The sequence below is a fragment of the Ammospiza nelsoni genome, chromosome 6, assembly GCF_027579445.1.
Source record: "Ammospiza nelsoni isolate bAmmNel1 chromosome 6, bAmmNel1.pri, whole genome shotgun sequence".
In the NCBI taxonomy this organism is placed as follows: domain Eukaryota; kingdom Metazoa; phylum Chordata; class Aves; order Passeriformes; family Passerellidae; genus Ammospiza; species Ammospiza nelsoni.
The window spans coordinates 55101955-55115279 of NC_080638.1; the positions used below are offsets into that span (position 1 = coordinate 55101955).

The window sequence follows — 13325 nt, forward strand, 5'->3', positions numbered from 1 at the left end:
GTCCTTCACCCTTCTGTTTGTGCAATGAGTAATTTCTGCACATCATTGTGTAATTTATTTGGGATCACTTCTCTAATCCAAGGATGTCATTCAGAATTCTGTATTCTAACATACAAAGTGATTATCAGGTGTATGCAGTTAATAGCATACAGTTTTTATTTTTTTGAATGAAAAAATATTTTTATTGAAAAAAATAAATCAACACTGTGCAATGTTAAAAAAACAAAAGGAAAATAACTTTTTTTTTTTTTTTTGCCAGAAATGTTTTCAAAAGCTGATTATTCTGTGAAAGAAAGTGTTAAATTTCTGAACAACTCTAGTAATCCTACTCAAATGGAACTTCAGTTCTGTTCTTTCTGGAGGGAGTCCCGCAGAACCTAAAATGACCTTTCTGTAGAGTTTAAAACTCTTCATCACATTCTTTTCATGTGATCTTGATTACTTTTTTTACTCTGAGTAGCACAGGGAAAAGAGTACAGTGAATGAAGATGCTTTGAGATCTGTGCCAGAAATGTATGAAGGAAGTGGAATGTGCTTCTTTGATACGTAACAGGAATTAGATGTAATTTCTCATTCTTTTGAATAAAGTGTTTCCCTGCAGCAGATCCACAATGTTTGTTTGTTTACTTAGAATATTTCGTTGTGGATGTGTCAATACACACAGTGTACTCCAGCAGCTGGAGTTACTACACTGTTTCTTTCTGTCTTCAGACACTGCTGGGTTTTGTTCAATAGCCTACTGTATAAATAAAAAATGTAAGTAGCAGCTGTGCAAAAAGGATTTGGAGGTCCTATGGACAAGTCATATATGAGGCAGCAAAGGGTCCTTGCAGCGATGAAAGCGAAGGCTGAGCTGCATGAGCAGGACAATTAGAGCCAGCAGCCAACAGGGGAATGATTACTGCCCTCCACTCTGCACTTGTGGGACCACATCTGGAATTCTGTGCCCCGTTTTGGCCACTCAGACCAAGACAGAGATCGACAACGTGAGGGGAGCACATAAAATTTATTCCTGTTGGACTCACAGGAATTGGAAGTAGAAAAAATTGCTTGGACTATCCCAGAATCCCTATTTTTACCTTCATTTCATTTAGGAGGTGCAGTGCAGGGTACAAAGAAAGTTCATATGACCAGGAGCCAAAACAACTGTACCATGTTCCTACAGGAAGTACGTTCTTCCTTTGACGTACTGGGTAACTCAGGCACTTCAGTGACACGTTTAGCTTCAAGGTACTTGAGCAGCAGCGACGTCTCAGCTCAGGCAGCTTCCCAGCAGCTACTGCCCCCAGGAACTGGCTCGTTGCGTTTTAACCAGTTGCTTTGCTGATTATGCTTTACAGTTATAACAACAGTAATAACAAATCTTATAACAGCAATAGCAAATCTTATGACAACAGATTTATCAGATTTCCTCGAAAACAACTTCAGCCTCCTCACAGCCGATTTCCTACCCGATCCTCAAAGGAATCCATCTGGATGGAAGCTGAGGGTGCAGATTAGAACGCTGGAATGGAGGGGCAGGGGTGCTGCTGCTGCCTCGCTGCCTGGTGTGGGAGACTCTGGGTGGGCAGGAGTCGCCACTGAGGCCAGGTAAGCAGGAGTTCCCACCTTCTTCCCCATGAAGGAAAAAGAGGAAATGAGGAAAAAGAGGACGACGCAGGTGCTCTCGCCGAGCTGACCCTGAGCCCTGTGTCCCCTCTCTCCTCCCTGGGCCCAGAACGCGCGGCTGCTCTTGGCTTCTCCTTCAAGCATGAAGGGCTTTGCCGTCCGCCCGGGCCGGCGCTGCCGGCAGCGCAAAGTGCAGGGGGCGGTGCCGGGGCTGCTCCTCACGGCCGCGGCCCCTCACGGGCGCTCCCCGCGCTCGGGCGGGCCGGCACGGCGGCTCTGCCCGCCCCCGGGGCAGCGGGAAGGAGCGGCCCCGCCCCTGCCCTCCCGCCCCTTAAAACTCCCCGTTGTCCGGGCGGCCGGGAGGTAGCGGATCCTGCGACGCGGGATGGAGGGGGTAGCGGGACAGCCGCGCTCCCTGCGCAGAGCCCTGGCCGGGCCCCGACCCCAGGAGCTCCGCGGCTGCTCCCCGGACCCCACCCCCAAGGCCGAGGCGCGGGTGCTGGTCATCAACACGGGCGGCACCATCGGCATGGTGCAGGACGTCAAGGGTGAGAGCCGGCGGCGGGGGTGTCGGGCTGGCCGTGGGGATGCGGCCGGGGCTGGCCGTGCGGAGCCGGGCTGGCCGTGAGGAGCGGGTCTGGCTGTGGGGATGCGACCGCGGGGACCCGGCGCGGTTTGCGGTGCAGCATCGCTGCTGTGAGCGGCTCCCTGTAATCCCCGGCTCCCATCCGCTGGATCACCCGGTCGCTCAGCTGATGGGCATCCTTGTGAGCGTCACAGCGAGCGGCAGCGGCTTTTGGCAGAGGACAACGTGTTTCCTGCAGCGTGAGTCCTTTCTGCCCTACCTTGCGCACTGAAAATGAAACCGACTTCGTCGTGCTAGTCATGCAGGCTGTTTTTAGCCCTAAATGAGCCACTGTCACCGGCCGCCCAGAGAGCGTGTGCTTGGCATTCCTGCTGGGAAGAGCGTGGGCCGCTGGAGCTGGCGGCCGTGACGAGGATTTTCCAGTGGTGACCTGGCAGGCGCAGCGGATGCGAGTGTGGCAGCTGCCAGGTGTCAGGATGGGCGAGATCGGATGCAGTGCCAGTCCTGGGACAGGTTTCTGCTGCTCTCCCACCAGCTCTGGGCTTCTTTCATGAAATCACTGAAGAGTTCTGCCTTGGCTTACCTCACTGAGGGAGGAGGAGACTTGATAGATATGCCAAATTTGATATGCCTAACTAGATATGCCAAACTCTCTCCCTGCAACTGGAAAATGTTTACATCCAAAACTGAACACTGAGATGTGTCAGTATAACACCTGCATTTTATCTGAAGGCTTCTTAGGTACCTACAGGTATATGCTGTGTGTTTTTATGTGCCCCTAAATGTCATCAGGTAGGTGCCCAAACTCAGCTGACACCTGCACAGGCCCCCAGTCCAGCAGCTGGTTGGGGTGGCACCTGAGCATCCCTCAATCATCACTCTGTAGACACAGATCCCAAGGGATAAGAGAAACATCAACCCATTAGTGTGTCTGGGGAAAAGATGGATTTCAGTCAGGTCTGACTTGCTGTAGGGCTATGTGCTTGCCAGCGCTGGATTAAAGGGAAACAAGGTAACATAAGGAGTGGGAGTGAGAGGGAAACAGTCCAATTTTGGTGAATACTTGTTTAATCTCTTTCCTCCTTTACTTGGAAGGCAGTGGAGCATCCCAGGGTTTCCACAGCTTGTGTCTGTCTAGATTCAAAAGCACAGGTACTTGTGATCCCTACTACAGAGTTTTGTGCCCCTGCCTGAAATGCTGTCTCTGCTTCTTGTTGTAGGATTAAAACACTTGGGGCTTCACCTTGGAGCTTCCTAGACTTGATTTTTTTCAAATAAATGTCCTTTTTTCTCAGGAGAGGGCAATTGGCTGATCCTTATTATTGTAGTAAAGATGCTATAAGGTGTTCTTTGTTTTTTATGGCTGTCATCTTTGTTTTTAATCTGTCAAAGTTGTAAAAAAAAAGTCCATATTTCAAAGCCATGTGCTGACTTGCTTTCTCAGTTTGCATTGTTTATACTGAAACCATTTCCTACTTTTATTGCCTCAGCTTTCTAAATTCCTCTTTTAAGTGAATAAATTATAATCACGTGTCTCGTTCTTTTATGAATGAACTTTATAACCTCTTCTCATCTTGTTTTTTCTCCTTTTGCTTAATAAGTGTCAATCATTACAGCATGTGCAAACAATCCAACAGTTGTGATCCAATGATGCTGACTTGCTGCATCCTGTGGGGGGGTTCTGACCTGCTTTTCATACCCAAATCTAGCTGCAGAGCAGCCAGAGTACCTCTTTCAGAATATTTGGCAGTCTTCAGTGTTCAGAGAGAAGCTGCTGAAAGGGCATGGGAAAGGCAGCATGCTTCAAGGGAAGATACAATAGATGCTCATTTATTTATCAGTGGATGGAAAGTGCCTGTTTACAACCCTTCCTAGAACTACAAGTGTTTTACTTCAAGCATAGTGAAGTAGTTCAACTCCAGCACATCTTGGAAATTCCTGTTGGAATTTCTGCACACCTACATTACCTGTCCAGGAGTCATTTTCAGAGGAGGAATAGTCTGTTTCAGTTTATGTGACTTGGATGACAACCAGACTCAGGTGCAGACTCTCTCAGTATTCATGTTTTTGCTCTCAAGCCACTTCAGTGCCTTTTTAAAGCTTCTTACTCCTACTTATTTCCTCCTACATTAGTTTCTTTTGGCTTATCAGTAGCTCATTTCAGGAAGAGAACCTTACTGCACTCCAGAGTGAGGTTACTGTGATAGTGATCTTTCCATCCAGTTTGTGCTGGTGCCTTCAGGAAGATCTTTTCCTTGGGCACGTGACCTAGGTCTCTTTCCTAGCTTTTACCTGTAATGAGGAAAAAAACCCCCAAAAAATCCAAGTAGAACTAAGATAAACACCCTTAGAAAGATTACCTATCTTGGAGTAGTCTACTTAGGTAGCTTAGTTATTGATGTGTCTTTTTTAGACATTCTAGATTGCCAAAGGACTGGCTGCTGTAGTCCAAACCTTTTCCTGTTTGAAATCTTTGTACCTCACTTGTGAAAGCTCCAAGTAACAACTGCTGTAATTAATATTTTTAATATTTTTGCTCCCTGTTCTCTGCAGCAGCACAGGTTGCAGGATATCTTGTTTGGCAGGTAGCTATAACTGTGTTATCTATAGCACCAGAGTGAAAAGCAGAGTCCTGGACTGTAGGTGAGACAAAACCCTGATTGTGCTCCTTGGCCACAGGTGCCTGTTTGCCCTTCTGCCTTTGTCCACCTGCTCTGTGATGCCAGGGCTGGCCAGCTGGCAAGGGACAGGACAGAAGGTGGTGAGAGCTATTTGGACAAGTCACACAGCCTGCCTCTTCTCTGCAGGGGTGAAGTTGCTTCAAATACTTTGTCAACAAGCTTGGCTCACAAAAGCTGTTTTCCATGTGTAGTAAAGTAGAAGTGTTCTTAAAACCATTGCACTTGAGTTCCCCTGTGTTTGCTTCTTGAAGCTGTAATAAAGCAGAAATCATTGCTAGATGTGGATGCATGTGAGGGGCTGTCTGGGTTGTAAGTGGGTCATCTTGGGTACATCTGCAGAATGCCTTAATTTTTTTTTTTTTTTACATTCAGTGCAAGCAACTACAGAAAAATCCTGACAGATTTGTGATTAAGAGATGAGGAACTGCTGTTTATAGGGAAGGGATTAAAGAACATTAGCTTACATCAGCTCTCCAGTTCCTGTGGCAAATACAAAAAATAAACAGTCTAATCCACTGTCAATATTCAGAGCAAGATGAACACTGGACAAAGAGAAGAATAATCAGAAAACACCCAGGAAACACTTGAAACTGGGCTGCATTTCTGAGCCAAAATGACTCAATGCCCAGGCACAGCAGAAGTGGCCATTTGTGACTAAGCTAGGAACATCCTTAATAGGAAAAGCAGGGATTACAGCTGAATGAATGAAACATCCAAGGCTTGAAAGTGTTTTAAGTATAATTTGTAAAGCAAAGTATTCTGGCAGTAATCCAACGAAATCCAGTCAAATGCTGTTGCTGTCCTGTGAGGAAGTTGGCTATGAAGAGGCCCCCTTCTTAATTTAAGGCAAGCCAGGAGGGAGATCAGGGAGTTCTTAAGGATTTTTCCATCAGCTTGGAAAGTAAATGGAAAAAGCTAGAAATACTATTGAAAATATTCTCTGGGTTTGGGTATTTGAAATAAACCATGCTGTTTGAGGGTGAACCAAAAATAATTAGAGGTGCTAACTTGGATGAGAATCATGTTTAAATAATCAGAACTAGGTAATAGGAGAGAATTCCCTGGCCTCAGATTAGAAATAACTAGAACTATCAGAAGTAGAATAATGAGGTTTAATGGTTTGCTTGCCATATAAACAGGTGATGTAAAACACTGAGATTAAACTGAACTTGACAGCAAAATCTTGAAGTCCAGAAGGAAGTACCTCTGTTGGATGTTCCTTGTAAGGAAACCGTCTCAAGAAGTCAGACTGCAGAAAACCAGAGTGGCTTCTGATTCTGGATGCCAGGACTGTCACTGTCATTCCTGAAACAGGGTATTGGGAGAGGAGTTGCAGGTTGGGTTCACAGGTGAACTCAGTTCTGTGATGCTGAGGACTCTAACATCACAACATTAGTGCCTTACTAGCTAACAGAGAACAACTTGCAGATTCCCTTTGAAATACCTGCTTGCAACCAGGACACCTGCAGGTCCACCAAACACTAAGCAGTTCTTAGGTTAGTTTAAACAGCAGCTGTTTTAGGGTCCCTGCCACACATAGACCCCATCATAGGCAGGGAGAGGGAGAGCAGAGTTTGAGATGCATCCATGCTTTCAGTGTTTTCTGTTCTGAGGTTTAGGCACCTTTTTACCTTTTGCCAGTTCAGATGTTCAGTCCTGAACCTGCTAGTGGGAAGTACCTAGTGTATATCACAACTGGGTGCTTTTTAAGGCTTTTACTACTATTTCTAAGTAGTAATAGCTATGGCAGATGTGAAAGAGAATGGTAGCTTTCTGCTACAGTTGCAAATTGGCTTCCTGTCCCTGCTTCTGAGAGGTATTTGCAGACAAGCAACAATGAAAAATAGGCAAAAGCACAAATGTTTGATGTAGAGATTTGAAACATTATTTCTTTTAAATAAAGGATTTATCTGTTTCAAGTCAAGAGAAGAATAGCTGCATGAATATTTATTAGTTATGTTCATTTTTCACAGTTTAAACTGGCAATAGACTGTTTAATTTGGAAAGATGGGCAAACTGCTGTGTCACTTGTCTTCTTCCCTCCTTAGTGTGCCACTCGCTTCCTTCCATCCCTGCTCCTTTATTCACTTCCTTCATTCCCTGTTTTGAAGGGCTTGCTCCTGAGGCCAATAAATTAGTCAGCAGTTTGAAAACGATGCCGATGCTGCACGACGAGGCGTACGCGCGGGAAACGAAGCTGAACAACGGCCATGGGCTCCCCGAGAACACCCTGGTGCTCCCGTAAGTACTGAGGGGGCAGCAAGTGTCTGCTTCTCTTGCAGGTAATTGCATCTCTAGGCATTTGGCATGAAGGATCTGTAATGAGATTAGCAAAAATGCCTCTATTAGTTTAAAAGAAAAAAGTCCACCATGTTTGATCTGATGGAAAATATGTGTTTGGATATATTTGCAATGAAGTTCCTTAGAACTGCTTGAGAAATAAATTAGGGAACTAGTAACCATTCTGGGCAGTCTAATCCTGGAACATATGTTTTTGGGTATATTTGCAGTGAAGTTCTTTAGAACTGCTTGAGAAGTAACTTACATTAGGCAACAAGTAACCATTCTGGGCAGTCTATCAGTCTATTCCTGGATTTTTTTTAATATTAATTTGCTGCTGTGCAAACACGCAAGTATTCTACATAAACTATGAAAACTATATACAGCTCCATGTGAATCATCTTCAGCATATGTCTGAAAAAGTAGCATGTAATTAATGCATCTGTGAATAGTCCTCATGCTTTAGTTCTGCAAGCCTTCTGTTTTTAAAAGCCCTAAAAGCTGATTGTTTTTCCCAAATTTATGCAACATTATGATAATAAGCAATGGGCTTATAATTAATCTGCACTGCTTCTTAACTGTTGGGCAGTGGTTAATAAGCTTATAGGTTTTATTTAGAGGGCAGTGTGATAATATGAAATATTCCCTAACTGTGATGAATTACCGTACCCCTGTAAACATGCTAACTTTGCACAAACAATGATTTTACACAGCTGTTCAAAAATAAATGGGGCCATAGCTCGTTTTCTATATGAGTAAAAATGGATACTCATTAATCTTTATGGAGAAAACCAGGATATTCAAAGAAAATTAAAGGTTTATTAATTTTTTCCTACTTTGTATTGAGGTCTCTATAAAACTTTTAAAAGTAACCCCTTAAAAGGCAGATAGCAGGAAAAGGAGTAAAGGAAAAAACTAATGGGCACCTGGGTGCAGTAGTATTTATATGAATATACAGTTTGTGTTAAATATGATGCTTACCCTAAGAAAAATTGAGCTCTATTATGAAATGGTGCTTGAATAACTTTGAAATACTTAAGGGATTAGAAACATAACAAAACTAGACTAATATACCTGTGTGAGTCCTGCATATACTTCTCTTGGCACATCTTTCCCTGAAAACCAGAAAAGCTTAAAACAATCATTCACATAAAAAACCTGAGGTTTAAAAACTAAACTTGTCTTGTTTTTCTGGCACTGCTGAGTGTTGTTTCTGGAGGTTAGTTGTGGCAGTTTGCCATCTTGTCTTTTGTGCTAGCCAAGTGATATTTTAACTAGGTGGTTGGGAAATATTGTGACTTCCTGAGGGGAGAAAATTTTGTGAACTTTGTATATTGGTGTGTAACGTCAATGGAAGAGGAATGACATGATCTCTTTTTAGAGAGAGGCATCAGAAGCTGAAGCCAGGGCTGGTTTCTGGTATCAGGATGTCATGTTTTATTCAAACAGCACATTCTCAGGAGAGCTTTCTTGTCCCAGATTTTCAGCTGACTTCCACAGCTACTCTTAGCATGTGTAAATGTGATATCCAGCAAGGCAGTTTTTCATGTGAAGTCTGACTTCATAGGTACAGGATGTCAGTTTAAACACATTGTTTAAATGCTCTCTCTGCTGTATGCAGCAGGTTTAGAGGCTTCATAGGGGGAATGAGTCTACAGATTTTATTAGAAGTCTCAGGTGACTTGAAAAAGGGAAATACTACACCCAACTTCAAAAAGGATAGAAAAGAAGATCATGGGACCCACTGATCTGTCAGCCTCCCCTCTGGGAGGGGAAGGGAAAGTCACAAAACAGATCTTTCTAGAAGCTCTGCTAAGGAACATGGAGGACAGGAAGGTGATTTCAGCTAGCACAGCTTACTGGGACTTCCTGTGAAACTTTTGATGTTGTCCCCAACAACATCCTTCTCTAAATGGTAGAGAGATGGGTTTGATGGGTGGATTGTTCAGTGGATGAGGAATTGATTGGATGATTACAGGCAGAAGGTGGTGCTCAATGGCTCAGAGTCATGATGGACATCAGAGACAAGTGGTATTTCTCAGGGGTCTGTACTGGCACCAGTGTTATTAAATATCTCCATTAATGACAGGGGCTGTTGACACACCTGAGGACCGGGATTCCATCCAGAGGGACCTGGGCAAGCTCAGGAACTGGGCCCATGTGAATCCCATGAGGTTTAACCAGACCAAGTGCTGGTGCTGCACCTGGGTCAGGGCAGCCCTGGTGTCCATCCAGGCTGGGATGAACAGGTGGAGAGCAGCCCTGCCCAGAGGGACTCAGGGGTGCTGGTGGATGAGAGGCTGCACATGCCCAGCAATGTGCACTCACAGCCCAGAAACCACCCATGTCTGCCTCCCAAGTTATATTTATTATTACATTAAACTTAAGTATTTATGCTTTAAACTATATCAAGCCATGAGCTTCTAAACTTGGAATTTAATTTCCAGATTTAGGACATTTTTCACCTAGATTTAGGGGAGGAAAAATGTAAAAACTACTGATTTAAAGAAAAAATCAGAAGTGATGAGTTGATATTAGTGCTAAGTTTTTGTTTTTCCGATTTTCTTTCTTCTTCTCTTTCTTCACAGTCTCTCCAAGCAAAACAAGAGAATTTTTTACACAATCCTTGAGCTCTCACCACTGCTTGATTCTTCCAACATGACACCAGATGACTGGGCCAAAATTGCAAAGAAACTTGAGGTACAGTGATGTGGGATAAGAATTAATTTTTCACTTAGACAAAACCAGCAGTATATCTAGTATACTTAGGAAGATAAAACAATTCAGTAGCACTATACATATGTATTTGTTTCTTCAAGTGTAAAGTACCTTAATTAGTGACTTGCAAAGTAAGAAGTACTGTGCTTGCAAAGTTTGCAGAATTTTTATTTCATTTGAAAATGTTGTAAATTCATTAAAGTTACATAATTCTTCCAAGGATGAGCCATGCCATAATTCCATACAATAAAATAAATTTGCAGCTGTGATTGGGTAAGGTGTGGAATATGTAGGTTGATGTGTCCTAAAACATTGACTGAAATTCACTGTCCAAAAATGTTGAATAAAATCCTTAGGTGTGGGCAACTTAGCTGAAGGTTGCTTAGTTAGTTACACATCATTTGAGTGTTCAAATAGCTTAATAGTTGGCTATTGACATAGAAAATAATTTGATATCTTTATGCATTTCTTACTCTGGGCACACATGGACTGGACTAGCTTTAGCTTTACAACCAGTAGAAAAAATTGCTGCCATGGTTGGGTTTCCCACAGAGGAAATGTGTAAAGCCCTAGATATTTCTGCATAAATAGATAAACTCATTACATCCTTCTCTAGAATTAAAAAAAAAAAAAATCAAAAAAAACCCCAGCATTTCTGTGCTCCTGCCCCTTGTCTGAACTTAGCTGTGTGCTTTTAAAAAAAGCAAAACTGCAAAACACTTCAAATGCTTCCCACCAGGAATTCATACATAGCTGACAGAAATAAATAACTGTGGGGCTAGGAAGATACTGCTCTCCCACTCTGTGATAATGAGCTTTATAGTGTAAATTCCCTTCTTCCACCAAGCTGTAGCAATGCATTGAACAGTTCAATAATGCAGGAAATGCTGCTGAAGGTTCAGCATCCTGGAACCACCAAACTTGGGAGGTTGCTTGTCCTATCAAGTGCATCTTGCCCAGGAAAACAAGAGTTGGAGCTGGTGTGTACATGGAAAGTCTCTAGGGATGCAGCTGGGAAAAGCCCAGGGCTAAGAGAAGGCAGCAATTCCATGCTGATCAGGAGAGAATTTACCTTTTTCCCTTACTGGCATATTAGTTTTTATTACAAAAAAAAGTGGTTTGTTTTCCTTGTACATAGGTTCTTTGTATGCCCAGTTTGTGTAATCCAAATGAAAATTGCTGAGAAGGCAAAAACAAGGAACCCTTTTCAGCTCTCCAGGTTGTGTACAGACACTGCCACTTTGTGTTCATCTTGGACACTTGCCTGCCACAGCTCTAACATGATGATGATTTTCCAGACTAAAGCATTCCAAGATGTTTCTGTGGGATATCTCCTTAACTGACAACCTCATCTTTTCCATTATGAACCTTAAACCAAACTATGTTCTTTTACATCTAATAAGGTTCATAAGACTGAAACTACTTGATTTAGAGAGAACAGGTGGCTATTTCTTGGCCATTCTTGAAGCCTCCTTACCTTGTTGCTGCCTTGGTGAATGGCTCAGCATGGTTTTTGCATCACATTGTAGTTTGGCCTGCAGAAAGACCTTGCAACACTGGCAGTTGTTTTGGCTCAGTTGTTAGAGATAAACAGAAACCCCCTGAAACTTCCACTAGGTAGCAACAGGTAGACAGACATGAGTATCAGTGAAGAAATAGCAAAAGGACAAGTAGGAACCCACAAATTAGTTTGAGATGACCTTATTATCAGGAGGTGCCAAGTGTGTGTGCCTAGTGTAACATGAGGGGTGCAATTAAAAAGAAATCTTGTTTAAACTTCTTTTTTCCTCCCCATGCACATCGTATATCTGCTTAGAGTTCTGTGCAATCCCTTCCATGTTACCAAGTTACATCAGAGACATCAGTGTCTTTCCCTGCAGTGTTTGCTATGTCCATCATTCTTAAAGTAACTGAACCAATTCCTTTTTCTTCCAAAGCCAGCAGATAACTATTGTCAGAGGATGACCTGTGTCATTCATGGCTTTGCATTAAAAAAAAAACCCCACCTCTTGTGTGGAATTGTATGTAGATTAAAATTTTTATAAAATTGATTTTGATGGTGCATGTGCCTGATAGCGTAAGGGCATTCTCAAAAACCATCATGTGAATGTCCATTAATGAACAAGAAGCCTCTCCCCCAGGTTCTGCTGTGGAAAGGATGGTTTTCCATCAGAAGAGGGCACTCTGACACTGGTAGTTTGCCTGTCTGCCATGGATTAAACGGATTGGTTTTTCCCCTACATGATGATAGCCTGGTTTGCCTAATCTGTTCCTGTAAATGGTGTAATCCCTAAAGTAAAAGAGGCAACAAGACATCAGACTATACGCCTCATTTGCATATGTTAACATTCCTGTTTAAAGCCATTGCTAAGCTTTTCTTAATTAGGAGTCTTCTGGTTTAAAAAGGCTGCATTAATATGTATACACAGAAGAATCTCTTTGACTGCTCCATAATCAGAATTACTGACTCTAGTGCTCAGTGTCCGATTAACCCTTAATTGTATTTAAACTGGAAACAAGGTAAGTTTAGGAGGAGTTGTGTGTGCAGTACCCTATAAGGCATTGTGCTGTTGCCTGAATCAATGAAAGTCATGCCCTGTGTACCTCAGCTGCTGGTGCCAGGGCATTTCTTTAAGAGTGTGAAAATTGTCTCTCCACCTGCAGGAGCACTATGAGAAGTACGACGGCTTTGTGATCCTGCACGGCACTGATACCATGGCGTACACAGCTTCAGCCCTGTCCTTCATGTGTGAGAACCTGGGCAAAACTATTGTTCTGACAGGATCTCAGGTAATGGAATTAATTTGAACTTGAAGCAGGAATCTTCATTTTTGGTTTTTATATGCAGAACTTGGCTGTATCCTGATTATCACTGTACAGCTTAGCAGTTCAGGCCAGGCCCCTGGCCAGGGAGGATGGTCACAATGCTGACAGAAATGAGTGAGAAATGATTGTTCACCAGCTGAGGATCTGCCCCATAATTTTATCAATAATGACTTCACAACTCTGTACCAAATCAGACCAGGAGTTCATTATGGCTGGAGCCAGATGCTTCAGAGAAAAACATAAGAGCCTGTCATTGGCCATTGTGTATTAATCGGTTTATATGAGAAGCATTTTTCCAGCCTCAGGTGGCCACTGATTGTCGGCTGTCTTCTTTTCTTTAAAAGCCCTGAAGCTTAGTATTTTTCACTTAATCAGTTGTTATCTCAACTTACATTACTCATTGTTGCATTCTTTATAATTTAAAAAAATAAACTTAAATCATTAGATGCATTTTTGATAATTTCTGTTCCACAAGGCATCTAATATGGTCTGTTTCCTTTTCTCTAAAGGCTACATTTATTAATTTTCATTCTCTTAGCTGGAGATCAGCCCTTTGAATATTGTCTGAGGGGGAGGGGTTGTCTTACTAGAATAGCTTGCTTGAGTGTAAAATACTGCTCTAATCA

General features: G+C 42.9%; 1 protein-coding gene across 1 annotated transcript in view; it reads left to right on the plus strand.

Annotated features, from left to right (window-relative positions):
- The first annotated feature begins 1955 nt into the window (after positions 1 to 1955).
- The window catches only part of ASPG (asparaginase), a 44708-nt gene continuing 33338 nt past the window's right edge, over positions 1956 to 13325 (plus strand). Inside the window, exons 1-4 of the mRNA XM_059474422.1 lie at positions 1956 to 2156; positions 6987 to 7116; positions 9744 to 9855; positions 12538 to 12663. Of these exons, the coding sequence (XP_059330405.1) occupies positions 1994 to 2156; positions 6987 to 7116; positions 9744 to 9855; positions 12538 to 12663 (531 nt within the window). The 5' untranslated portion in view covers positions 1956 to 1993. The remainder of the gene's footprint in view (positions 2157 to 6986; positions 7117 to 9743; positions 9856 to 12537; positions 12664 to 13325) is intronic.